This window comes from Chlorocebus sabaeus, chromosome 20 (assembly GCF_047675955.1).
Source record: "Chlorocebus sabaeus isolate Y175 chromosome 20, mChlSab1.0.hap1, whole genome shotgun sequence".
NCBI classification, from domain to species: Eukaryota; Metazoa; Chordata; class Mammalia; order Primates; family Cercopithecidae; genus Chlorocebus; species Chlorocebus sabaeus.
This window is the reverse complement of record NC_132923.1, coordinates 100,880,140-100,907,564: the sequence shown is the minus strand read 5'-3', so window position 1 is coordinate 100,907,564 and position 27,425 is coordinate 100,880,140. Positions and strand designations below refer to the sequence as shown.

Here is a 27,425-nt window from a genome sequence, read left to right as displayed (position 1 = left end):
TGAAGCCCTCACCTCAGCTGGCACCAACAAGGGGGCTGGGAGTCCACTCTGGAGGGCTGGGAAGAAGGGCTACTTTAGGGAGTGGATTCTGGAGGGGGTCGCCACCCCCTCATCGACAGACCACGGGGAGAAAATCCTTCTGGGGTGATTGGCGGGGTCGTCTGGTGGGGGTGGGGGAGGTTCAGGGCTAGGACCACCCAGTTTGGAGCCGGGAGGGACCCAGCAGATTAGAGACCTGGGTAAGGCAGCTGCGCAGGGCTGTAATTACCCCAGAGGAGCAGGGAAGACACAAGCCCAGGATGCTGGAGCAAGGGCGGCAGCAAGGCTCCAGGACCTCTCCCCAGCCCAGCCATCAGCAAGGGAGAGAAAGCGAAGCCCTTTCGGGGGCCTCCTTGTGACTCTCCTTCATGCCTCCCGACGTCCCCCGGGCCGCTTTGGTTTAGGTGGGTTTGAGAAAGAATTTGGACTCGAAGCTGCCCTCTCAGCCCCAGCGCCAGAGCCCCCAAACTCCAGGGTGGGAAAGCGGAGTCCCAGCCCTGCTCCCCCTCTCCCCCAGTCCCCGCGGCGGGTGAGTCACCCGAGCGCTCCCTACATAGTCCTCTGGCGCTGCGGCGCGTACCAAGGCGCGGACGCAGGGGGAGGCATCTGGCGCGGCGAACTCCTGGAGCCGTGGCGCCCGCTCGGCCGTGGCCGTGGAAGAGGCGCCGGAAGGCTGCGGGCGCGGGGCTCTGGGGCGGGGGCGGCGCGGACGGCGCGGGCGCGCGGGGCTGGGTCCCGGGGCGCTGCTGGGGCGGACTCCCCCGCGTCGAACTTGGTACGCGCCAGCGAGAGGCCAGGCCCAGCCCGGGCGGTACAATAGGGTTGGACCGAGGCCGGGACTGGGCCGGCGCCGGGCAGGGAACGGGATCGCGGCCGCAGCCGAGAGACCGTGGGCAACCGGCACCTCTGAGCCTCGCGGGCCACCTGCCTCGACCTTCCCCGGAGCGCCCCTGCCTCCGAGTTGTTGCTTGCCGGGCCGGGCGTGATGCGCCGCGGGACCCCTGTCCTGGCCGCTGGCCGCCGCCGCCGCCCCCGCTGAGACCCCGAGACCCCCAGTGACGCCGCAGCCATGGAGAGCGGCCCGCGTGCGGAGCTGGGGGCGGGCGCACCCCCAGGTATGCCGGGAGCCACGCGGAGGCGAGATGGGGGTAGATGGAGGGGCTGCGGGGCGGCCAAGGATGAGGCCGGCCGGCTGGGCGGGGACCCCTCTGCCGCCGCGCCCTCTGACCACTTGGAAGTTTAAAAATAAAGGCTGCGGCGGCGGCGGCTCCCGATGCATCCTCTGACAGCTGCCCCCTCCCCCACCCCGGGTGCCGGACGCATCGGGCGTCAGGAACCGCGGAGACCCCGCGCGGGAGTTGCTGGGGTGACCCTTCTGCCCCAGCTTAGTGCCATCTCAGCTTCCCCGCCCCCACATCCCTTCCCGATTCACCCCGGGCCCTGAAGATCCTCTTCTACCGAGCTAGGGCTTCCGTCCCCTTCCCCATCCCCCGTGGCACATGTGACCCCAGCCTGAGTGTGTCGGGGGTCCAGATTCTCAGGCCTGGGCCCTGCATACCGACGCCTCGGCCTTAGTGCCCGTACCCTCAGGCCCTGGCCCAGACCTCGCCCCCACCCCATCCGTCCAGCTGCCGCGCAAAGGGCCTGTTGCTGCTGCGGGCCGGCGGGGAGGGAAAAGCAGGGAGGGGAGGGGAGAGGGAGGTCTCTAGCCGCGGCTGCCAAGTAACCCGCCGGATAAAGGCGAGGGGGAGGGGGAGGCGGCATTGTTTGGGGCGAGGGCGGGAGCTGGGGAGTGGGCCGCCTCCCCTGCAGCCAGGCCCACTCTGGAGCCCACCCAGCCCGATTCGGGGAGGAGGGGGACAGAAGTAAATCTGCTTCTCCTGCCTGCCCTCCTTCCCAGCCTCTCTGGGCCGGAATCTCTCACTAGAGAATGAGGTAAAGGCTCCAAGCCGGCATTCCCTGGACCTGCCACATCATTCCCCAACCTGAGGCTTTGAGACCTCCCCGCTTACTCTTTTTCTCTTTCTGCCCACACCTCAGACCACCAAAGCTCCCCCCGCACCGCTCACCCCACCAACCACCAGTGCTTAGGACTTCTGCAAATCCCATTCGGATCTGGGAGCAGCTGATGAGGGGGTGGGGACAGGTTTCTGGTTGGGCTTGGTTTTGGAAGGAGGCGATTTCTCTTTCTTCCTGGAAAGGGAGGGAAGAACATGATTACTGAGGACCCAAGTTCTGTTCCCATTGACTCAGGGGGGAGGTGGCTCCATCCCCACACCCCCATGGAGTCCTGAGCCTAATCCTGTCACCTCCCTGCCCCTTGGGGTGTGGGCCCAGGATGAAACAGGGTGTGGGTGCGGAGAGAGCCCAGGATAAGGTAGGGCTGATGGGCTGTGGATGGGCTCCTCCCCATGCCAGGAAGGATGCTTCTAGGGGACTGTCTGGGTGTGGAATCTGGGAGAATGCGGAGGAGAGGCTACCATCAGACTGGTGGGTTTCAGGAGGCTTGTAGGCTGGGCTGGAAACAAGGATGGCTGGGTCTGTCCCGGTTTGGCTGAGCCTGAGAGGGGACACCCAGGGAGGCCCAGCCTGAGTCCAACCTCAGCTTACTGGCCCTCTGGCACTGGTGTATAGTTGGGGGCCTGAATGGGGGTGGTGACTGGGATACAGAGAGCCTGAGCTGTGGCTACTTTATAATTAGGATACTTGGGTAGGATGCCTAGACTGAATATGAGAGCATGGGTGAGATGCTTGGCTCTCCGGGGGGCAGTGGGGAGGTTGGGTTGAGGGGGAGGGCTGGGTCAGAGGCCGGTGGGGGGACTGCATATAGGCTTCCTGCATTGGGAGGACTCTTCTATACACAGGAATCTAGATGGAGTCACATGAGAACCTGGATCAGGATAGTGGCGGTTCCCCACACAGAATAGTCAAAGGTGACAGGAGTCCTCTATGGGGCTTTGTGGGAGTAAATGTGCTCACAGCATGTGCCCTGTGATAGTCTGAGGCATGGGCCTGACACTCCGAGAGCATGTGACATGATCCCTGCTCCCTTTGAGTTCCTTTTTACACTTGGACACTGAGCAGTAACAGAGGGTGGCATGGAGTAGAGGACAAGTGTGGGGCCCGCTTTCAGGTCAGAAAACCTGAATGGAAATCCCAGTTAGCCATGTACCGGCTACTGGACTGGAGCAAGTGACTTACCTCCTGGAGCCACGGTTTCTGCCCCTGGAAAATAGGGGCAATATTGTCAATCTTGTGGGGTTAATGTGAGGGTTAGAGATGATGTAACTCAAGGAATCTGGCACGCAGACACCAGACACCTGCAATAAAGTGTTATTACCATTATTGTGGTTATGCTCCGGCAACCGGTGCCAGCAGGGAGGTATGAAATATAGAGGAGGGTGGGAGCAGGAATTGGGAGTCAATTTGTTTAAGAGCGTAGATTCTGGAATCAAACAGTTTAAGTCTCCACTTTGTAACTTACCTCTGTGTGATCTCAGTAAGTTGCTTAACCTAAGTCTTAAGTTTGCCCATCTGTAAAATGAGAATAATGCTAGAAATTATCTCATGGAGACATTGGCATCATTAAATTAGATGAACACAGAAGAACTTAGGCTAGGTCCTGGCACATAGTTAGTGCTCAGTAAATGCTAGCTATTTGTTATTTATTTATTTATTTATTTATTTATTTATTTTGAGACAGAGTCTTGCTCTTGTCACCCAGGCTGGAGTGCAGTGGCACGATCTCGGCTCTCTGCAACCTCTGCCTCCCGGGTTCAAGCGATTCTCCTGCCTCAGCCTCCCGAGTAGCTGGGATTACAGGCGCCTGCCTCTGCACCCGGCTAATTTTTGTATTTTTATTAGAGATGGGGTTTTGCCATGTTGGTCAGGCTGGTCTCTAACTCCTGACCTCGTGATCGTCCCGCCTTGACCTCCCAAAATGTGGGGATTACAGGCATGAGCCACCATGCCCAGCCCAGCTATTTATTTTTTGTTGTTATTTTTAATTCCGTCAGAAGCCTGAGATGTGATTGATTAGAATTACAGGAGGTAAGTATAGGACAAGAAGGCAGGGGAGAGGGCAGTTCTAGGCAGACATGAGCTAGGGTGTATCCAGGGATCAGAGGGGCCCCATACCTGAAGTGGGACACTGGGAATAGGAGAGAAGACCCAAGAAACAGGTGCAACCGGGTATCTAGTACACCCATGCTGATGCCCCACCGTATGCCAGCTCAGTGCAGTCTATATGGATGGCAGAGAAGTGAATCAGATGGAGTTTTGACCCTTGGGGAGGTCTTAAGCTGGCCAGGGAGGCAGATGTGTTCACTGCAGGGAACCAGGTATAATGGTGATAGTGTGCAGTGGGCTGTGCTTGTGGAAGGCTTCACAGAGGAGGCAGCATTTGAGGTGGATCTGAAAGGATGAATAGACATTGGTAAGACTGGCACAGGGGGCTTTGGCCATACATCCAGCAGCCAGCTGGCTGGTACCTCCCAATGACAGCTTCCTAGTCCCTTCTTGGGCTGGTGGGCCCAATAATGAGGCCTCTAATGAGCCCCTAATGTGCAGTCATGCATATGCAAATGAGGTGGAAGGGACACTAGGCCAACGCAGGTCCCCTTTCCCAACAGGCTAGTGGGCAAGGGCTGAGGGAAGGGACTGAAAGCCGGGTCCAGACTAGAATGGCCATACTTGAGGGCCATCAGGTCAGGTCTCACATCTGACCCAGGCTGGAAGTTAGGCCACAGGCAGCTAGGACCCATGTCCTTAGGTCCCTGCTGGGCCTTGGGGCTAGTAAGGGAGCCAATTAGCCAGGCCCAGATAATGCAGCTTTGTTGGCTGGTGGTAGCTCTGCCTGGCACCCAGGGGCACAGCCTTCAGTGTTTCCTCCACCACTTCTCAGCTGCAGCTCTGCCCTGAGGGGAGCAGAGAGCCTGGGAGGGCGTAGGGAACATGGTATTGCTGCCCTTACTAGCGCTCCTCAGCAGTTGTAAGAGATGATGTGAGCCAGGTAGAGACTCCCCAGTGAACCAAGTTATTTCCCATTAATTATCTCTGACTTATTATCTCCTACTCATTAAGGGCCTTCTCTGTGCCAGGCACAATGCTCAGCATGTCACGGGCATTGTCTCATTTGTTCCTCACCACAGTCCCATGAGTAGGGACTAGCATTATCCCCATTTTACAGATGAGACTCAGGAAGATGAAGTCACTTGCCTGAAGTCACTTGCCTAAATTCACACAGCTAGCAACTGGCAGAGGCAGGATTTGAACTCAAATCTGTCTGACTCTGAAGTCTGTGCCCCAAACCTCTAAGCTGAATTATGGCTAAGCCAGCCAGTGACAAGGTCTGGCCTGCTTCCCTCCCATGACTGGCCTGTGTGGGCATCTTGATCTTGGGGACCCCATAATCTTTTCTCTGGCAGGCAGAGGTAGCCCCAGCAGAGCCCTGGGTCCTCTGGGAAGCCTGCCAGGTTGAAGCCTAAGCAGTTGAAACAGGAGGAAGGCCCTGGACCCAGGTAGTGATAATTGTCCAGCTGAGGGGCATCTCCAGGCCTTGGCCTGAGGTTGGGCCTCTGTCTTCAGCGCCTGGGCAGCCCTGCTGGGGCTGAGGGAGGGATGTGGTGGGGCCCAGGCTGCGGGATGGGGTCATTTCCTGCCGCCTAAAATAACAGGAAGTGGGTGCTCCTGATTGGAGGCCGGGAACAATGGCCGCCAGCCGGGCCAGAGAGCTCCTTCAGATCTGTAGTCTCAGTTGGGTTCCCGGCTTTATCACCCCCAGAAGCCGGTGGCCTGGTCCCAGTGCCCCACTGCCCAACTGCTGGAGCAGGCTGCCCCCCGCCAGGGCACTCCCTCTCGGAACCGGCTTAGCTCTGTCCAGGCCAGGGATAATGCTGCCCCTAAGGGTACCGCCTCTCCTGGTCCCACAATTCGGCATTCCCCAGAGTTTGTCCTTTCTACCGACCTCCTATTCTCCCCGCCCAGATTTCTCCAGGAGAGGAAACCCAGGAGGCTGTCCCCACTGGGATGCAGGCAGGGTAAAGACAGTCACGCTGATCAGGTGCAAACCCCAGCTTTGCTCCTCACTAGCTGTGGAGCTTAAGCAAGTGTCTTAATCTCTGAATCTGTTTCCTCGTTTGTAAAATGGGGTAATAATATCTACCTCATAGGATTGTGGCAAAGATTAAATGAACTAATGAGTTTAACATATTTAGCTGTGCCTGACAAAAGCATTAGCTGTTACTCTTGTTAATTGGACTTTCTCTGGGCCCAGGGAAATAATTTGCTCAGAAGGAGCAGAAGTGACCTGGATGACGCGGTATACATATTCCGGGGACTTTGTGTCTCTGTGTGCTGTATGTGTCTCTGAGGCTTTGTCTGTGCCTTAGAGGAGGTACCTGGCCCTGTACTTGTGTGGGTATGTCTGTGTGTCTCAGATATGTGTAGAGTTTTTTGTTTGTTGTTGTTGTTGTTTTGTTTTTTGGTTTTTTTGGGTTTTTTTGTTTTTGAGATGGAGTCTCGCTCTGTCGCCCAGGCTGGAGTGCAGTGGCGCGATCTCCGCTTACTGCAAGCTCCGCCTCCTGGGTTCACGCCATTCTCCTGCCTCAACCTCCCAAGTAGCTGGGAATACAGGCGCCCGCCACCACGCCCGGCTAATGTTTTGTATTTTTAGTAGAGATGGGGTTTCACCGTGTTAGCCAGGATGGTCTCGATCTCCTGACCTCGTGATCCGTCCGCCTCGGCCTCCCAAAGTGCTGGGATTACAGGCGTGAGCCACTGCACCCGGCCTGACCTGTGTAGAGTTTTGAATCCCAGTAAGTCTGTTTCCTCTGCATGTGTGTGTATGTATGTGTGTGTGAGTGTGTGTGTGTGTGAGAGAGAGTGTGTGTTTGTGTGAGAGAGAGAGAGAGAAGAATGTGTCTTGTCTCTTGCCATTGTGCAGGCCCTGTTTACATTGTCTGGTGTCTGTCTCTGTTGTGTGCACATGTCTGTCTCCTCATGTGTCTCTGCCCTCTGCCTGCCTCTCTGTCTTCACCTGCTCTAGTGTTGTCACCTAGGAATCTGTGTGAGGGCCAGGAGGGCTCCTGCTAGAGGTGCTGATCTCTGTTCTGTCTTCTCTCGGCCTCATGCCTCTGCCTCTCCCATGCTTCCTGTCTGAGGTGCTGTCTGTGCACCCCCCACCCCACAACCAGCCCTCATCCAGGCACTCCCTTGCGCTGCCCTTGGAGGTGGGCTCTTCTCCCCCACCTCACTTCCCGCCTCCTGGGAGCCAGCCTGGGCAGGAGCCTGCCTTCCCTACATTCCTGTGCTCTGAGCTCAGTGCCTGCTTGCCCCACCTGCACCCTTGACTTTTGTAGGGGAAGTCTCCCTGGGGGAACCACGGAATCACTTCCTTCTTCAGAGGACACGCAGGAGCTTCAGGGCGGGGTGATGTGACCCGCCCACCAGAAATAGCATGACATAAGGGTTTTGAGGGTTTTGTCATCAGACAACTCTGGATTCAAATCCTACCTCTGACACTGACATGCACAATCCACTTAATCTTTCTAAGTTATCTCACCTGTGAAATGGGGGCCATCATAGAACTATCCTTTTAGGATTGTCATCAGAATCACATGAGATAAGGGAAAGTGCTTGGTTTATGTTACAGCTTCAGTAAATTAGTTTGGGCCTGGAAACTGGCTGGGGACATGCAGGCTCTGAGATGAACATGACACTTAGTGTTTAGAGAGACTAAACTTTGGAGCAGCTTGAGGGTCTACATACACACTAGCTAGGTAGCTTTCTACAGTACCCCCACCCACACATCTACATGCCCAGCCTCCCACCCACCCACCCATCGGACATTCATTAAACAGACACAGAACTCCCACTCGGTGCCAGACAGGTCCTGTATAAGACTCGGGGGCTGCAAAAAGGACTAAGACTGAGTTTCTTCTCTTGATAAGCTCTCACACTGATGGGGCAGGGGGTGGCAGGCAAACAGAATAGCTAGACTGAGTTATCAGTGTTGTGAGAGGAATATTTGGCCCAGCAAGAGTTGTTGGGGTGGGAGGAGGGAGAGACAAAAGGAAGGACTGCCAGCTCCCAGAGGGTGGAGATGGGGTGTTAGTATTCTGAGACAGTGGCAGTCTCTCTGAGGGACTTGGCCCTGATCTTTCTGCAGACCCCAGGCACAGCCCTTCTCGGGGCTCTTAGGAAGACAGGACTTTTTGACCCTACAGTGCAACCCACCACTGCACCTTTGCCCCGCTAATGCTCTTTGCACCAAGAAATAAATACAAATTATTTGTCTCTTATCTCGTTCTTAACAAATACTTCTGGTAGACATTAGTGTAGCAAAATAAAACCGACAGTGGCAAAACCTCACAATCTGGCATAGACCAAAAATAGGTAAAATTAAGTAGCCGAAGGATCATATTTGATGGTTAAAAACGAGAATGATCCTATATAGATTAACCGTACTGTATAGATAACTAACCAAGGAGTTAATTGGCTTAATGTGATTTGTTCCACATAACACTGTCCCAATGACATTTCATCAGGGTTGGCATAGTTGTGAAAAAAATATTTGTATTCAGGGTCAACAGTGTGCCAGGTCACAAGAGGAGTTCCAAACTTCTTGTTTGCCTCTTGAGAGGTTTTTCTTGTTGAGCTGCTGGAGTAAACACTCATTATTCTTTTTATTAACTTCTACCTGTGTGGCTTAGTCCAGGAAGCTGTCCAAACACTATTGAGATGGAGTTATTTTGCTTCTCTTCAAATGTTTATCTTTTTGCAATAAGTTGCCACATAGATCTATACTTTTTTTTTTTTTTTTTTTTGAGACAGGGTCTGATTCTGTCACCCAAGCTGGAGTGCAGTGGTGCAATCTCAGATCACTGCGGCCTCCACCTCTGGGTTCAAGGGCTCCTTCTCTCAGCCTCCCAAGTAGCTAGGACCACAGGCATGCACAACCACGCCAAGCTACTTTTTGTATTTTTAGCAGACATGGGGTTTTGCCATTTGCCCAGACTGCCTCTGAACTCCTGGGCTCAAACAGTCTGCTCGCCTTGGCCTCCCAAAGTGCTGGGATTACAGGCATGAGCCACTGCACCCAGCCCGGATCTACTCTTTATTAGAGTAAAAATCTTCTATATGCACTTGCTTTAGGCTAGGGCAGCCTCATAGTATAGCACTTTATTTGTGCTGTACTGTTTATTCAACTATTTTATGACTGTCTCCATGTACTTGGCACTGTGGTAGCTGCTGGCGATGAGGCAGTGAGCAAAGTAGAGATGGCCAGCTCTTGTGGGTCTCCCTCACCTTCTAGGAGGAGGCTGACAATAAGGAAAAAACCATGCAAGGAAGTTTAAAATCATAACAGTGACAGTGTTCCAGAGGTACATGAGGCCATGGCTATATACAACAAGGGAATTTATCCTAATCAGAGAAGCCAAGGAAAGCTTCTGTGAGTAAGTGATGACTGAACTAACATATGAAGGGCAAATAGGAGTTAGCTAAGAAAAGAGGGAGAGTATGTGCAAAGGCCCTGTGGCAGGAGGGAGTGTGGATGGTCATCAGCATTAAAGGAAGGTCAGTGTGGATGGAGTTTAGAGAGCAAGTGGGGAGCAGGGTAGGAGATCCAAGAAGTAAGGGGAGGGAGTCAGGGACTTCAGACTATACTGGACTAGTAGGGTGAGTTCAAGAAGAGGAAGCCACTGGCAAGTTTCAAGTGGCAAAGAATACCATGCAGATTTGTATTTGCTGTGGCTGCTCAGTGAAGCAGAGAGTGGGAATGGGTACAGGCGAGCAGTGAGAGGACTTGGTAGTCATCCAGGTGAGAGCGATGATGGTGGTGACGGTATCAGCCTGGGTGGAGTTCATTCATTTCTTCCTTCAGCAGATGGTTATGGAGCACCTATGTGCCAGGCTCTGTTGGCCCTAGAGATAGACCAGTTAACAAAATAGGCAAAAATTTGTGCCCTCATAGAGATTATATTGTAGTAGTGGGAGACTGTTAAAATGGTGTTAATGCCTATGGAGAAAAAGAAGACTTGGAAAGAAAAATCTACAGTTGGAGCTGGGAGGGAGACTTCAACTGCAGTTTGTAGTTTTATTTTTTTTTCTTTTTCTGAGACAGCATCTTACTCTGTTGCCCAAGCTGGAGTACAGTGGTATAATTGTCGCTTACTGTAGCCTCAAACTCCTGGGCTCAAGGTATCCTCCTGCCTTAGCCTCCCGAGTAGCTGAGACTACAGGCGTGTACCACCATGCCCAGCTGTTTTTTACTTTTTCGTTGAGATAGGGTCTTGCTGTGTTGCCTAGGCTGTTCTCAAGCTCCTGGCCTTAAGTGATCCTCTCACCTTGGCCTCCCAAATTTCTGGGATTACAGGTGTGAGCCACCTTGCCTGGCCTTTATTTAATTTTATTTAAAATTTTTCTTTTTTTCTTTTTTTCTTTTTTTTTTTAGAGACAGGGTTTTGCTTTGTCACCCAGGCTGGAGTACAGCACCATGATCATAGTTCACTGTAACCTCAATCTCTATTTCAACACGTCATGACGCCTGGGTAATTAAAAACATTTTTTTAGAGATGGAATCTCACTATGTTGTCCAGGCTGATCTCAAACTCCTGGCCTTAAGGGATCCTCCTGTCTTGGTCTCCCAAAGTGTTGGGATTGCAGGCATAAGCCACCACACCAGGCCTGCAGTTTGTAGCTTTTTTTTTTTTTTTTTTTTGAGACAGAGTCTCACTCTGTCGCCCAGGCTGGAGTATAGTGGCAGGATCTCGGCTCACTGCAATCTCCGCCTCTTGGGTTCAAGTGATTCACCAGCCTCAGCCTCCCAAGTAGCTAGGATTACAGGTACATGCTACCACATCCAGCTAATTTTTGTATTTTTTAGTAGAGACAGGGTTTTGCCATGTTTATCAGGCTGGTTTCGAACTCCTGACCTCAGGTGATCCACCTGTCTTGGCCTCCCGAGGTGCTGGGATTACAGACATGAGCCACCGCACCCAGCCCAGTTTGTAGTTTTAAATAGGGGCAAAGGGAATACTCCATTTAAAAGTGACATGAAAGTAAAGACCTGAAGGAGGGGAGGGAACGAGGCACGCAGAATCTGGCGGCAGAGAATTCAAGGCAGAGAAACAGCCACTGAGGAAATACTGTTTCCTCAGTGCAAAGCCCTGAGGCGGAAACCTCCCCAACACCCTTAAGGGACAGTGACTGAAAACTTGAGCAGGGGCAGAAGAGGAGAGAAGGTCAAAGAGGTCAGGATCGGCCGGGCGCGGTGGCTCAAGCCTGTAATCCCATCACTTTGGGAGGCCGAGACGGGCGGATCACGAGGTCAGGAGATCAAGACCATCGTGGCTAACACGGTGAAACCCCGTGTCTACTAAAAATATATAAAAAACTAGCTGGGCGAGGTGGTGGGCGCCTGTAGTCCCAGCTACTTGGGAGGCTGAGGCAGGAGAATGGTGTAAACTCGGGAGGCGGAGCTTGCAGTGAGCCGAGATCTGGCCACTGCACTCCAGCCTGGGCGACAGAGCGAGACAAAAAAAAAAAAAAAAAAAAAAGAGGTCAGGATCCTGGGGAGTCCTTGATAGGCTAACGTGATGACTTTGGCTTTTTCTTCCCCTCAGACGAGGAGTCTTTGCAGGATTTTGTCAGAGGAGCGATGTGATCTTTTTTTTTTCTTTTTTTGAGACGAAGTCTTGCTGTGTTGCCAGGCTGGAGTGCAGTGGCACAATCTCCGCTCACCGCAAGCTCCACCTCCTGGGTTCAAGCAGTTCTCCTGCCTAGCCTCCCAAGTAGCTGGGACTACAGGTGCCCGCCACCACGCCCGGCTAATTTTTTGTATATTTAGTAGAGTTGGGGTTTCACCGTGTTGGCCAGGATGGTCTCTATCTCCTGACCTCATGATCCGCCTGCCTCAGCCTCCCAAAGTGCAGGGATTACAGGCATGAGCCACCGCGCCCGGCTAATCTGACTTATTTTTAAACAGAATCACTCTGGCTACCGTGTTGAGAAAAGACCCAGGGGAAACAAAGACTGGAGCAGGGAATCTTTTATCAGAGCTGGTAGTAGCTCTGACCCAAGTGATAGAAGTGGAGACAGTGAGAAGTGATTAGATTTGAGATCTGTTTTGAAGATAAAGGCAGAAGGATTTCCTGAGAGATGACACATGGGGTGTGATGTAGTTGCCATTAACTGAGATGGGGAAAATGGGGAGAAGTAGACTTTTGGGGGAAGAGCAGGAGCTCCGTTTGGGATGTGTTAAATTGGGGGCATCTTAATACCCAGGGGTATCAAGCAGGGAGTTGCAGGACTGAAACTAGACCTCAAGGGAGAGGCCTGGGCTAGAGACACAAATTTGGTTGTCGTCAGCAGTGATGGTATTTAAATCTGTGAGTCTGGATGAGGTCACCAAGGGAGGGTGTGTGGACAGAAAAGAAATGAGGTCCTCCACTCAGCCCTAGGGCACTCCAGTGCTGAGAGGTTGGGAAGTTCAGGCAGGATCAGCACAGATGACTGAGAAGTGACAGTCAGCAAGGTAGAAGGAAAACTAAGAGAATGTGCTGTCTTCAAAGCCAGGTGAAGACAGTGTTTCAAGGAGCAGTCAGAAATCAACTGTGGCAGATGCAGCTGCATAGCGGCCAAGGAAGATGAGGGCTGGAAAACTGCCTGTTGGATTTAGCAGCATGGAGGTCCTTGAGAAGTGCAGTGTTGCAGAGCAGTGGGGGTAAGGCCTGGCCGAAGCATTTCCTCCTGGCAGAGATGGGGAGACGTGGATATATTCTTCAGGGCAGGTGCTGCTTACCAAGCCCCTGCCAGGTGCCACCAATGATGTACCCATCTATACCAACTCCCTATGTGTACCAACAACTCCATGAGAGAACTGTGGTTACACAGGCTCAGGGCTTGCCCAAGGTTCACCTGGAGATGTGGTCCTCAGTCAGGCCTGTCCGACTCTGAAGCCTTTGACCTTTCTGCTCCACTGCATCTGATGCCTGGGTACAGGTTCTTCCAAACCTCACTCCTCTACCTCCTCCCAGTCTCCCTTCACATGGTGAGTCGGGACCTAGCTGGGGACTCACTGACTGTCTTGCCTGGTGGGTGTGATTTGCCTAGGTGTAGACAAACACCCGCCTACCAGTTTTCCTTGCAACACCTGCAGCACGCACAGGTACTTGGAGAATGGCAATAAACAGGCCTCACCCTCAACCTTCAAGCTTCATACTTACTCACCCAGGCTTTGGCTTCAAACAGTCCTGAGTTCAAATCCCAATTCTGGGCCGGGCGCGGTGGCTCACGCCTGCAATCCCAGCACTTTGTGAGGCTGAGATGGGCAGATCACGAGGTCAAGAGAGGGAGACCAGACTGGCCAACATGGTGAAACCCCATCTCTACTAAAAATACAAAAATTAGCTGGGTGTGGTGGTACATGCCTGTTATCCCAGCTACTCTGGAGGCTGAGGCAAGAGAATCGCTTGAACCTGGGAGGCGGAGGTTGCAGTGAGCTGAGGTTGCGCCACTGCACTCCAACCTGGCAACAGAGTGAGACTCCATCTAAAAAAAAAAAAAAATCCCAACTCTGCCACATACTAGTTGTATGACTCTGTGCGGATCAATTAGCAGGTTGGGCCTTGGTTGCCTCACTTGTCTAATGAGGATTAAAAGTCTCTGCCTCTCAGAGTTGTGAGGACACAGGATGCATCACTGTTAGTGAATAGTAAGCACTCACTAGAGTGAGTAACTGGTTTTGTTGACTATTGGAATTGGTGAAGGAGTTTGCAGCTGGCTGGGAAATAGATTAGCAGTGACCAGGCAGCCGTCTCCTGCTGGTATGGGAAGAGATGGGTATCTTGTCATGGTGCCTCGGAGTTGGTGGAGTTGGAGGGGTAATGGGGGAGACAGGGCCTCAGCTGGGGCTTTTGCCTGGAGCCCAGAAAGCTGGGTGGGAATGAATGAGGGAAAAACACTGTGAGCCTCAGATAATTTATTGCATAACACCTATTCCCTCATACTGTCAGTGAGGATTAAAACTAATAACATAAGCCGGGCGCGGTGGCTCACGCCTGTAATCCCAGCACTTCGGGAGGCCGAGGCGGGCGGATCACGAGGTCAGGAGATCGAGACCATCCTGGCTAACACGGTGAAACCCCGTCTCTACTAAAAATACAAAAAATTAGCCGGGCATGGTGGTGCGTGCCTGTAGTCCCAGCTACTCGGGAGGCTGAGGCAGGAGAATGGCGTGAACCCAGGAGGCAGAGCTTGCAGTGAGCCGAGATGGTGCCACTGCACTCCAGCCTGGGCGACAAAGCGAGACTCCGTCTCAAAAAAAAAAAAAAACAACTAATAACATATAAGGCCAGGCACAGTGGCTCACACCTGTAATCCCAGCATTTTGGGAGGCTGAGGTGGGCGGATCATTTGAGGCCAGGAGTTCGAGACCAGCCTGGCCAACATGGCACAAACCCATCTCTACTAAAAATACAAAAATTAGCCAGGTATGGTGGTTCATGCCTGTAATCCCAGCTACTCGGGAGGCTGAGGCACAAGAATTACTTGAGCCTGGGAGGCAGAAGTTGCAGTGGGCCGAGATCACACCATTGCACTCCAACCTGGGCAACAGAGTGAGACTTTGACTCAAAAAAAAAAAAGAACTAGTGCGTATAAAAATTATGAGGCTGGCCACGGTGGCTCACACCTGTAATCCCAGCACTTTGGGAGGTCGAGATTGGCAGATCACCTGAGGTCGGGAGTTCGAGACCGCCTGGCCAACATGGTGAAGCCCCATCTCTACTAAAAATACAAAAATTAGCTGGGCGTGGTGGCAGGTGCCTGTAATCCCAGCTACTCGGGAGGCTGAGGCAGGATAATCACTTGAACTTGGAAGGCAGAGGTTGCAGTGAGCCAAGATCATGCCACTGCACTCCAGCCTGAGCAACAGAGCGGGGTTCTGTCTTGAAAAAAAAAAAAAGCCGGGCGCGGTGGCTCACGCCTGTAATCCCAGAACTTTGGGAGGCTGAGCCGGGTGGATCACGAGGCCAGGAGATCAAGACCATCCTGGCTAACCAGGTGAAATGCTATCTCTACTAAAAATACAAAAAATTAGCCAGGCGTGGTAGTGGGCGCCTGTAGTCCCAGCTACTCAGGAGGCTGAGGCAGGAGAATGGCATGAACCCAGGAGGTGGAGCTTGCAATGAGCCAAGATTGCGCCACTGCACTCTAGCCTGGGTGACAGAGTGAGACTCCATCTTGAAAAAATAAAAAAGAAAAGAATGAAAAACGTTTCCTTAGATGAAGCTTCCCACAGATGCTGGCCCTGCTTCCTAAGCCCAAGTTGGTAGCTGTGTTCCCATTGATCTCCTCAGTGCCTGGATGGTAGCAGCAGATGGCACCAGGACTCAATATACAGAAACTTCTGTTTGGGAGACCAGGAGGCTTCATCAGACCAACAGGGAGTGCTGTTTGCTGACATGTGGATAGTGCCAGGCACTTTGCTGACATTCCCTACTAGCTTGGCTTATTATCCCTGTTTTACAGATATCAAAACTGAGGCTGAGCCAGGCATAGTGGTAGGTACCTGTAATCCCAGCTACTTGGGAGACTGAGGCAAAAGGATGTCTTTTTTTTTTTTTTTTTTTTTGAGACGGAGTCTCGCTCTGTCGCGCAGGCTGGAGTGCAGTGGCCAGATCTCAGCTCACTGCAAGCTCCGCCTCCCGGGTTCACGCCATTCTCCTGCCTCAGCCTCCCGAGTAGCTGGGACTACAGGCGCCGCCACCACGCCCGGCTAGATTTTTGTATTTTTTAGTAGAGACGGGGTTTCACCGTGTTAGCCAGGATGGTCTCGATCTCTTGACCTCGTGATCCGCCCGTCTCAGCCTCCCAAAGTGCTGGGATTACAGGCTTGAGCCACCGCGCCCGGCCAAAAGGATGTCTTGAACTCAGGAGTTTGAATCCAGCCTGGGCAACATAGCAAGACCCTATCTTTTAAAAAGTAAAAATTGGCCAGGCACAGTGGCTCACGCCTGTAATCCCAGCACTTTGGGAGCCCGAGGCGGGCAGATCACGAGGTCAGGAGATCGAGACCATCCTGGCTAACACGGTGAAACCCCGTCTCTACTAAAAATACAAAAAATTAGCCGGGCATTGTGGCAGGAGCCTGTAGTCCCAGTTACTCTGGAGGCTGAGGCAGGAGAATGGCGTGAACCTGGGAGGTGGAGCTTGCAGTGAGCCGAGATCGTGCCACTGCACTCCAGCAATAAAAATAAATAAAAATTAAGAAAAAGGGACTTAAAGGAACTAACTAGACCCTTAAAAATTCCCTAGCAGCAAGCGGACTTGGGGGGAAACAAAACAAAACAAAAAAACCTGAGGCTGAGAGAGGTTGGCTGGCTTGTCCATGGTTGTCTGCTGGGGAAGCAAGCCCTCCCTTCCCATCCTCATCTGACTGACTCTCAGGCCTGTCTCTCAATGGCCCCACATGTGTATATGTCAAATCGTGTGGCTCCCTTCCTTCACTTCGATGTCTTTTACAGGGTTCCTACAATAGTCATATGTTAAAAGCACAAATTTGGGGTAGCTTGTTCCCAGTGGGAATCTTCACAACAAAGCATCCCACTACAGCCCATACTTACATCCTGCCTCTTGGTCAGTCCCATGTGCCCAGCACTGGCACCCTCTGTGAACAGACCTTGGGTTGGGCACAGTCACCCAGAGATAAAGCAGAAAGGAGAAGGAGGCAGACATGGAAACAAATCGGTGCGTTTGGTGTCTCAATAAGTGCTGCAAGCTTGTTCTTAGCTTTTTCAACACACCCTGCTCCATTCTGCCCCTTCGCATATACTCTTCTCTGCCAAGATCTCTCCTCCTCGCTTTGCTGACTCCAGCTTATCCTTCGGATCTCAGCTTGGTTGCTACTTCTTCAGCAAGCCCTCCCCATGTAGGTTAACCATCTCTGCTGTGCTGCCCCAGACATAGTATTTATTCTCTACTATAGTTGCCTAGCTATTTGTCTGTCTACCCTGCTAGAGGGTAAGCGCCACAGAGGCAGGGATCATGGCTATTTTCTCACTATTATATCATGAGTATCTGGAACAGGGCCTGGCACATAGAAATAACTCAAACACACGTGAATGAAGAAGTCAGTTGAACAAGGGAGAGGGCCATATATTGAGCTGATGGCACAGATGTGCAATCTGAACTCTCTCCTCTCTTGTGTTGGTCTTTCAGTTGTGGTCGCCAGGACCCCCCCAGAGCCAAGACCTTCTCCAGAAGGTGACCCTTCCCCCCCACCACCACCGATGTCAGCCGTGGTCCCTGACACTCCCCCGGACACCCCACCTGCCATGAAGAATGCCACTAGCTCTAAGCAGCTCCCACTGGAACCAGAGAGCCTCTCAGGGCAGGTCGGGCCTAGGCCAGCCCCCCTGCAGGAAGAGTCCCCTTCCTCTGAAGCAAAGAGCAGAGGACCCACCCCACCAGCCACGGGCCCACGGGATGCCAGACCTCCTCGAAGGAGCAGCCAGCCATCTCCAACAGCAGTGCCAGCCTCCGACAGCCCTCCCACCAAGCAAGGTGTGTGTAATGATCCCGGCCTGGGCCTAAACCCCTTGGCTCAGGGTCCTGGCCCTGGATCATGCCAACTGAAAGAGTCCTGTTTGCCCTAGAGGAGATGAGGAAAGGATGGGGTGAGGCCCGGAGGGAGGGATCTGAGGCTGACTCCTCTTTGGGGACAGCCTTTTGACCTGTCTGTTCTTGTTCCCTCTGCTCAGAGGTGAAGAAGGCAGGAGAGAGACACAAGCTGGCAAAGGAGCGGCGAGAAGAGCGGGCCAAGTACCTGGGTGAGTGAGCAGGAAGTCTCATCATCTTCCTCATCATCATGATCAGCATCCTAATAATAACACCAACAGGCTGGGCGCGGTGGCTCACGCCTGTAATCCCAGCACTTTGGGAGGCTGAGGCGGGCGAATCACCTGAGGTTGGGAGTCTGAGACCAGCCTGACCAAGCGTGAAGAAACCCCGTCTCTACTAAAAATATAAAAAATTAGCTGGGCATGGTGGCACATCCCTGTAATCCCAGCTACTCAGTAGGCTGAGATAGAAGAATCACTTGAACCTGGGAGGTGGAGGTTGTGGTGAGCCGAGATTGCGCCAATGCACTCCAGCCTGGGCAACAAGAGCGAAACTCTGTCTCAAAAAAATAATAATAATAATAACACCAACACTTCTGCAACACTTAATTATGTGCACTGTGCTAAGAGCAGGACACGCATTATCTAATTTAATCATCAACCCATTTTGAGGAGGAAACAGAGGCTCAGAGAGATGAAATCATTTGCTTAAGCCACACAGCTAGTACAGTAGCTGAGATTCAGACCCAGAAGCCTCCTGTCACCCCAGATCTCATGCATGCTCTTAATCACAGTATGTGGACCTCTGTCTGGTAGCCCCCCAAGTCAGATGGGGATCTTGCACTAAAGCATTCATTTCTCCTTCAATCCTGAGAGCCCATAAGGCCAATGGAGGAGAAATAGGCCTCTCCTGAGTCCTGTCTTCAGTAAGCCTCTCAGTTTGAGGGCGTTGTCTCAGACTGAAAGCTCCACCTAAGCAGGCAGGAGAAAAACCCACCCAGGATGTGGGTAGCAGGGCTGGTCACTTGGAGGAAATGTCCTTGGCCCAGGCCTGCTGCAGAACTCTTCACATGCCACTGGGCTCCTTTGTCCACAGCGGCCAAGAAGGCAGTGTGGCTGGAGAAGGAGGAGAAGGCCAAGGCGCTGCGGGAGAAGCAGCTCCAGGAGCGCCGGCGCCGGCTGGAGGAGCAACGTCTTAAAGCCGAGCAACGTCGTGCAGCCCTGGAGGAACGGCAGCGGCAGAAGCTCGAGAAAAACAAGGTGCGGCATGGGTCTCCATGAATCCATGTACACGTGTGCTCACTGTCTGCATACTGGTGCAGTGTGTATGCATATCCATGTTCACGGCTCTGCATTATCTGTGTCTACGTGGTCCTATTTGTGTTCACATCTACAGTTGTGTCCCTGTGTTAGAATATCTGGGGACCTGTGCAACTGCAGGCACGTTTGCTTCTGAATGTGCCACTGTAGGTCCCTGTAACTGTTTACTGTCAGTACCTGTGTTCCTCCGTGTGCCCCATGCGTCTGTGTGTATGTCTGCAGGTATGTGTCTGTGTATGAGCGTGCCTAGCTCTGTCATGTGGGTAAAGCCCTAGCTTGAGCGCTGGTGAGGAAATGAAGGAAATGGCCACCTGGCCCTACCTGGGGGGCCTCAGGCTAGAGGGAACACAGAGCCCCAAGGTCAGGACCCTCAGTGCCTGAGATACGGCCTTGCCTGGGAGCCCCAGGTAGGGAGAGTCCCACCAAATCATCAGAGAAGCAACTCATACACTCAGGAAATGACTCAAGAACAGTGAAAAGCTCCCCAAGAACAAGTCGAAAGGGATCTTGGTCCTTAATCATAGCAAGGATTTAGTAACCTTGGATACCTGCAATGAGTCAGGAAAAGACTCGGAGGGAAGGGAGTGGGGGAGGCATTGACACAGGAGGAAGAAGGGCCTCTATCCCAAATTCAATGAATGTTTTCAGTCCACATCTCTCTTCTCCCCACCTTCCCCCAGGAGCGCTATGAAGCAGCCATCCAACGGTCAGTGAAGAAGACGTGGGCTGAAATCCGGCAGCAGCGCTGGTCCTGGGCAGGGGCCCTGCACCACAGCTCTCCAGGACATAAGACCAGTGAGTAGGCTGGAGGGGCTGGGGAGTGGGTGGGCAAGGCTGGGATGGCAAGTAAAGGAAGGGAACAACTTCCCTACAAAGAGCTGGTGGCTCCCTGCAGCAGGTGTGCCTTGCTTTATGTGACTTGTGTCTTCTAGAATGGTCCGTAAGCCAAACTGTCCCTTTCCAAGGACTTCCACTATCAAATCAGAGATGGATTCTCTCCATTTGGTTTGCTCTTCAAACCTCTGTCATTTTAGGATTAGCCTTCTTTGCGCCTGTCAATTATTATTAGTTGTTGATACATAAAAGACTTTAATGCCCTACAGACACTGGATCTTAAAGAAACTGTCACTCCTTGTCTCAGAAGGTAGATTTTTGTCTCTGAGTTTTCTCCGCGTAGGGCCACCATGGATTTTGGTCTGATTCTTTGCTGGCATGTATGTACCACTGTGCTTGGATGTCTTTATGCAATGACAAGTTTCAGTATTTCTAGCTGTGTATCTTCGGTGTATGTGCTCCTGGACCCGTGCATTGTGTGTCTTAATATGTGTTTGCCTTGGCGTGTTTGTGGCCTTGTGTACCTCAGTGAGGGCTCCTAAGTCAAAACAGACTTGGGTTCCAGCTCTGGCACTTGCAGCGCGACCTTTAACTTCTTGAAGTCTCACTTTCTTCATCTATAAACTGGGGATAATGCTACTACTTGCCCCTGAGGTGGTAGATAGATGTTTGAAGGATCAAATGAGGTCACATGTGTGTGGTGCCCCACACAGTACCTGGCACATGGTAAGCATCAACAAATGTGAGCTGCTACAAATGTCATGATGAGGTTGCTTCGATGTGTTTGTGGCTTGTGTGCATCTGGGTCTGACACACTATCTGTTAGTATTTGTGTCTCTGTCCCTGTGCATGTCTGCACACATGTGTGCATGCCAAAGTATCTGCCACTGTATATGCCTGTATCTGCATGTCTTTTTGTGATTCTGGATGAATATGTGGATTTGTGCAAGTGACTGTGACTGTGTAGGTCTGTTTAGGAGCGTTTTTGCATTTATCCCAGTACATGGGTGTTGTATCCGTAACGCGTTGGCTGGGCAGTGTCAGCAAGTGCCAGTGCTGGGGGGTTATGGGGAGGTTGCAGTACCCAGCCATAAGGAATGGCTTCCTTGGTCTGGCCAGGAAAGCTGTAGTTTCTCTAGTTTTACTCATCTCCCCCCTTTGTTTCTTCTCCGTCGGCTCCCCCAAGCCAGGTTGTCTCTGGTCACCTACCTGCCACCCTCCCTCTCCCAGGGCCAAGGCTGCCTCCTGCTCCTCATCCTAGCCTGCCCACTCCTCCCTCTCCCACCCTGCCCTCGGAGCATCCTGCATGGAAGGCCTCGGTGCCCCCCACTGGCTCCTGCCTGGCCCGGCCCTAATGCCGTGTCTTTTCCCCTCCAGGTGGGAGCAGGTGCTCCGTGTCGGCAGTTAACCTGCCCAAACACGTGGACTCTATAATCAACAAGCGGCTCTCAAAGTCCTCTGCCACGCTCTGGAACTCCCCCAGTAGAAGTAAGAGAAGGCCCAGCCCTTCCCCCTCCAGAGCCCCTTGTAGCTCCCACCAAGTTTCCTCCAGAGCTCAGCAAGAACACCAGGTCCCCGGAGCCCTCACATACTCCAGGTCCCCATCCCCACTCTACCTTACCCAGGGCTCTGTGCCCCTTGGGGGAGCCGGCATATGGGTCTGGACCCTGAGGACTGAGGTTGCCCTGTAGGAGAGAAGGGAGACAAAGCACAATGCCTCAGAGGGCAGGAAGTCTGGCAGGGGCCTCAAGAGCAAGTTGGAGGTGGTGGCTGGGGGTGGGGACAGGCAGGCAGCCTTTTCTGCAACCACAGCCAGCTGGCCTGGCCAACCTTAGCCAGGTGGCATTGTCCCCATGTGTCAGACTGGCCTGCGTGCTGTGGGGTGGAGGGGTCCCTTATTCTGGCTCTACCCTAAAGGGCCCATGCAATCCTGCCCTCTCTGCCTTCAGAGCCCCAGCCATGGCCTTGGCTGATTCCAGAGTTGAGCCAACCAAGGTGGCATAGCCCCTGCATTCCCACCATGCCCTGGTGCTCATATGTGAAGGAGCCATGGTGGGAGTTATTTATAAGTTTCTCTTGCATTTGTTTGGTTGCTTTGTTGCCTAGCAACCAAATCAGCTGCTGTACCAACCCCACCTGACTGAGGCTTAAAAATAGCCCAGCAGCTGAGGGGACAGAGCAGGGTGGCCTAGGGCAGGCAGGCACCCTAGCAGCCTCTCCTTGGCACAGGACTGCTAAAAGCTGGGTCACAGGAGCACAACGACCCCTCACTGTCCCGAATCCATGGGACAGCTTCAGCTGGGTCAGCCCTCTGAGAGCAGGAGGGGCAAGACCTTACACTGGGACATGGCAGAGGGCAATTGGGTCTTCTTCCAATCCTGGATGGCTCCTTCCTATATGCGCGGTTCAGGGCCCTTTCACCTGGGGAGCGTTGTAGGCAGGGACTCTCATCTGATGCAGGATGTTGCCCTGGGAAGTGTCTGGTTGCCTGGGTCTGCAGTGGAAGTCCAGATCGTAGGGAGGACAAGTGTGGCCCCGGTGTGACTGTGGGGAGAGGCCTCCCGGGTGAGCAGCCTTGGCCTTGGCATAGGGATGGTGCCTGGTCTGCCCCCATGCCTCTCCCTGCCTCCTGCGGCCCCCACAGTGACCGGCTTCGCCTGGCCTTCTACCCCCAGATCGCAGCCTGCAGCTGAGCGCATGGGAGAGCAGCATCGTGGATCGTCTGATGACGCCCACCCTCTCCTTCCTTGCTCGGAGTCGCAGTGCGGTCACACTGCCCCGCAACGGCCGGGACCAGGGTAGGGGCTGCGACCCTGGGAGAGGCCCTACGTGGGGCCGGGCAGGGGCCAGCCTGGCGCGCGGGCCGCAACCCGACCGCACTCATCCCTCTGCAGCCGTGCCGGTGTGCCCGCGCTCGGCCTCCGCCAGCCCTCTGACGCCGTGCAGCGCCCCCCGAAGCGTGCACCGCTGCGCCCCCGCCGGTGAGCGCGGGGAGCGCCGCAAGCCCAGCGCCGGGGGCAGCCCCGCTCCGGTGCGCCGCCGGCCGGAGGCCTCGCCGGTGAGTGGCTCGACTGGTTTGAGCGGCCGCACAGGTGGGACAGGCAGCCTGGAACTGGGGAGCGCCGGCGCTGCTGACCTCTACTCTCCTCTTCCGTTCCTTCTTCCCTGCCAGGTGCAGAAAAAGGAGAAGAAGGACAAGGAGCGGGAAAACGAGAAGGAGAAGAGTGCCCTAGCCCGGGAGCGCAGCCTCAAGAAGCGCCAGTCGCTGCCCGCCTCACCGCGCACCCGCCTCTCCGCCAGCGCCGCCTCTGAGCTCAGGTGGGCGCGGGCGGTGCGAGGGACCCTGCCCCTCACCGGGTCATTTATTCATCACCCACAAATATTTATTGGGCATCCCACCTCTAGAATGCAATTTCCTTGAAGGCAAATTTCCCTCTGTTTTTTGTTTGTTTGAGACAGGGTCTCCCTCTGTCACCCAGGCTGGAGTGCAGCGGCACAGTCTCGGCTCACTGCAGCCTCGACCTCCCAGGCTCAAGCTATCCTCCCACCTCAGCCTTCCAAGTGGCTGGGACTACAGGCGCGCCACCACACCCGGCTAATTTTTTGTTTTTTTTTTTTTTTTGGTAGAGGGAGGTTTCGCCACGTTGTGCAGGCTGATCTCGAACTCCTGAGCTCAGGTGATCCACCTGTCTTGGCCTCCCAAAGTGCTGGGATTACACGTGTGAGTGTGAGCCACCTCGCCCAGCCTCCATTTTTTTTTTAATTGTTTTCTTTTTTTCCTTTTATTTTTCTTAAGTATTTTGGTTACTGAAGTACCGAATCATCTAAAACAGTGCCTGGCACCTGGTAACCACTCCGTGAATGCCTACTGAAGTCAAGAGTAGTGCCTCACGCCTGTAATCCCAGCATTTTGGGAGGCCAAGGGGAGGATTGTTTGATCAATCCCAGGAGGGTGAGGCTGCAGTGAGCTAGGTATGATCATGCCACTGCACTCCAGCCTGGGGGACAGCCAGATTCTGTCTTAAAAACAACAAAACCTGCTGAATGAATGGACCTTCCAGGTAGCACTCATAGTGCTGAGGACACGTTGCTGAGCTAACCCAGGCGTGGTTTTTTTCTCTTATTAAGCTTACAGGCTATTGGTGAGGCACAGACAATAGTCAATCCCACAGAAACATATGTCATTACAAACTGGGGTATATAATCTAAAAGGGAATGGTGCGTTTCTGTGAGAGCAAGGGGGAGCGGTGCTGATGTAGGCTGCAGGAGGGGGCACCTCCCAGAGGAAGGGACAAGTTCTCAGCATGTGGGTGTGTGTGTCTCCTAACTCTTCCCTTTTCCCTTTTCTCTTAGCCCCAAATCCAAGGCCCGGCCATCCTCTCCCTCCACATCCTGGCACAGGCCTGCCTCCCCCTGCCCCAGCCCAGGGCCAGGCCACACTCTGCCTCCAAAGCCACCGTCCCCGCGAGGCACCACTGCATCCCCCAAAGGGCGGGTTCGGAGGAAGGAGGAGGCAAAGGAGAGCCCCAGCGCCGCAGGGCCCGAGGACAAGAGCCAGAGCAAGTTCAGGGCCAGTGACGAGAAGGAGCCAGCAGCCCCAGCCTCACCGGCACCTTCTCCGGCGCCCTCGCCCACCCCATCCCCGCCCCAGAAGGAGCAGCCCCCCGCGGAGACCCCTGCAGGTAGGCATGAAGAGAGGGGGAGGGGTGAGCCGCGCGAGAGAAGCCAGCTTCTCCTGCGTGGGGATGTGGGCCGCCAGAGATGCCTGAGAGAGCAGAGATGCCTGAGAGTAGGACATGGAAAGAGGAGACTCCTGCCCTCAGCAGTCCCAGGCCCACAACACAGGCCGCTGGGAGCTGACGGCAGGAAGGGATGTTGGCGGTGCCTGCGTAGGTGTGCTGGCTGACGCCTGGTCCCGGATCCCCCTCCAGACGCTGCTGTCTTGACCTCACCCCCAGCCCCTGCTCCCCCGGTGACCCCTAGCAAACCAATGGCCGGCACCACAGACCGAGAAGAAGCCACTCGGCTCCTGGCTGAGAAGCGGCGCCAGGCCCGGGAGCAGCGGGAGCGCGAGGAGCAGGAGCGGAGGCTGCAGGCAGAAAGAGACAAGTGAGTGCCCCTCGGGGACTGAGGGGGTCCTCGTGGGCGCTGGAGAAGAAGCAGATTCCGAGCCTGAGCCGTTTGCTCCGTCCCCCAGGCGAATGCGAGAGGAGCAGCTGGCGCGGGAGGCCGAGGCCCGGGCGGAGCGGGAGGCGGAGGCCCGGAGACGGGAGGAGCAGGAGGCACGAGAGAAGGCGCAGGCCGAGCAGGAGGAGCAGGAGCGGCTGCAGAAGCAGGTGCCCCCGGCGGGCGGGCGGGAGGCGGCTGGGCGCGGGCGCCGCGGGCCGGGAAGGCTGGAGTCAGGTGCCCCACGCTCATGGGGGTCTTTGGCAGAAAGAGGAGGCCGAAGCTCGGTCGCGGGAAGAGGCGGAGCGGCAGCGTCTGGAGCGGGAAAAGCACTTCCAGCAGCAGGAGCAGGAGCGGCAAGAGCGCAGAAAGGTGTGCGGACGTGGGTGGGGATTTGTGGGCGGGGCCTGGGCTTAGAGCGGGTGGGACGGAAAAGCGCTGGGGCAGATTCCAGCTCCTGTCCTGGAGAGGGCTACCATGAACTAGGAGGCCCTAAGACCACAAGGCCGGGGCTGGCTGGTGGGAGGTTTAGGATTAGGGGCGGGGCTCGAGACTGATATGCGGCCTCCAAACAGCGTCTGGAGGAGATCATGAAGAGGACTCGGAAGTCAGAAGTTTCTGAAACCAAGGTCAGAATTTACTCGAAGGGCAGTGCTGGGCGTGGGGGCCGGGGTGGGAAAAGGAGGCTGCGGAAAGGCATCTATGGCCAAGGAGAGCGGGGCTGTCGGGGAGGCCGCTGCGGCCCGGGCAAGGGGAGGGCAGAACTCAGTCCTAAGTGGATGGGACCGGCTGTCCCTTGAGCCTGACTGCTCTTCCTCTTCAAAGCAGAAGCAAGACAGCAAGGAGGCCAACGCCAACGGTTCCAGCCCAGGTAAAGCCCCCGTTCCCCTCACCTCCCTTCTCTTTGCCACCCTCCTCCTCCATCCTCACCTCTCTTGCCAGCCCTTGGCTGATGGCGCCTCTTTCCCTGTGACAGAACCTGTGAAAGCTGTGGAGGCTCGGCCCCCAGGGCTGCAGAAGGAGGCTGTGCAGAAAGAGGAGCCCACCCCACAGGAGCCTCAGTGGAGGTACCAGCTTCCAATCCCAGGGTCCCTGAGCAGGGAGGCAGACTGCAGCTGGAGCTGCGGGGTGGCCTGGGCTTTCCTGGGAGGTGAGCTGCTGAGCCTTGGCTTCTGCATCCACAGTCTCCCAAGCAAGGAGTTGCCAGGGTCCCTGGTGAATGGCCTGCAGCCTCTCCCAGCACACCAGGAGAATGGCTTCTCCCCCAAGGGACCTTCTGGGGACAAGAGTCTGAGCCGAACACCAGAGGCACTCCTGCCCTTTGCAGAGGCAGAAGCCTTCCTCAAGAAAGCTGTGGTGCAGTCCCCGCAGGTCACAGGTAGGTCTCCTGATTCCTGGACCCAGCTCTATTCCTCCCAGCAGCCTTCCCTGTACTCCCTAACCTTGCCTTCTCTTCTGGCTCTGCCAGGCCCCCTCTCCTGCTCCGCCTTGAAGACCCCCAGCTATCTGGGTTTGAGTGCTGTTTGCCCTGACTGTTTCCTTTCCCCTTTTTCCCCAGAAGTCCTTTAAGAGGGTTTGCCTTGGATCCGGGCACAGCTGTGAGGGCTCCTCTGCATCACCTACCAGGATGTCTGGAGGAGAAAAAGACAGAGCAAAGATGGAAGTGGCCTGGGCCCCTGGGGGTGGGTCCTCTCTGTTGTTTTTAATCTGCACCTTATAGACTGATGTCTCTTTGGCTGGAGCCAGATCTGCCCCTCAGTGCATTTGTGTGCTCGCACGCGCAGACATCCCCTCTCCCCCATACACACACATACACTCACAGCCTCTCTGGCCTCTTCCCTTGGGGAGGGGCCACCTGTAGTATTTGCCTTGGTTTGGTGGGGTACAGTGGATGTGAATACTGTAAATAGCTTGTGCTCAGACTCCTCTGCGTGGAGAGGGTGGGTGCAGGAGGCAGACCCTCCCCGCAAAGCCCCCTGGGGAGATCTTCCTCTCTCTATTTAACTATAACTGAGGGGGATCCCAGGTCTGGGGATGGGGGACACCTTGGGCCACAGGATACTGGTTGCTTCAGGGGTACCCATGCCCCCTGCCCTTGCCTGGAATCAGTGTTACTGCATCTGATTAAATGTCTCCAGAAATAAAGTGAGAATAATTCTGCCAATCCTGCCTGTTCTTGGAGCTGGTGGTGGAGGTGGGAGCAGGTGGCCTCCTGAGTTCTAAGAACTGAAGAAGCCTCGGGCTAGTGATACTAGTCCTGAACCCCTGCCCTATGGTCTTCCAGTTTAGTCATGAATTCATTTATTTATTCATTCAACAAATACTGTTGCATCTACTCTGTATCAGGCAGTGGGCTATGCACTGGGGATGCAATAGTCAGAAAAGATGTAACCTCTGTTACATACACTACTCCTTGTGCAGTTTATAGTCTAGTGGGTGAGTGTT

General features: G+C 54.3%; 1 protein-coding gene across 6 annotated transcripts; it reads left to right on the top strand.

Moving 5' to 3' along the window:
• The first annotated feature begins 849 nt into the window (after positions 1–849).
• On the top strand, positions 850–27,144 carry MAP7D1 (MAP7 domain containing 1). Of its 6 annotated transcripts, XM_007979403.3 has the most exons (18): positions 850–1,154; positions 17,260–17,604; positions 17,802–17,870; positions 18,757–18,920; positions 19,661–19,775; positions 21,192–21,302; positions 22,490–22,612; positions 22,709–22,872; positions 22,987–23,132; positions 24,168–24,496; positions 24,746–24,923; positions 25,012–25,150; positions 25,248–25,352; positions 25,556–25,609; positions 25,809–25,851; positions 25,957–26,047; positions 26,165–26,358; positions 26,539–27,144. In XM_007979403.3, the coding sequence occupies exons 1-18, from the start codon at positions 1,109–1,111 to the stop codon at positions 26,547–26,549; spliced, it is 2,427 nt and encodes an 808-aa protein (XP_007977594.1). In that variant the 5' UTR covers positions 850–1,108; the 3' UTR covers positions 26,550–27,144. The 6 variants fall into 6 exon arrangements, with proteins under 6 accessions (XP_007977594.1, XP_072863585.1, XP_072863584.1 ...); XM_073007484.1 differs by having other exon boundaries at positions 22,490–22,872; positions 24,773–24,923; XM_073007483.1 differs by having other exon boundaries at positions 22,490–22,872; positions 24,773–24,923; positions 25,806–25,851.
• Positions 27,145–27,425: the final 281 nt, after the last annotated feature.

What these genes read in the sequence shown, in the direction of transcription:
- MAP7D1 (XM_007979398.3), top strand. Translation starts at nt 1,109, where the DNA reads ATGGAGAGCGGCCCGCGTGCGGAGCTGGGGGCGGGCGCACCCCCAG. An exon ending in CTGGAACTCCCCCAGTAGAA is followed by an intron (nt 21,303 to 22,489) that starts GTAAGAGAAGGC and finishes TTCTACCCCCAG; the next exon opens with ATCGCAGCCTGCAGCTGAGC. An exon ending in CTGCAGGCAGAAAGAGACAA is followed by an intron (nt 24,924 to 25,011) that starts GTGAGTGCCCCT and finishes TCCGTCCCCCAG; the next exon opens with GCGAATGCGAGAGGAGCAGC.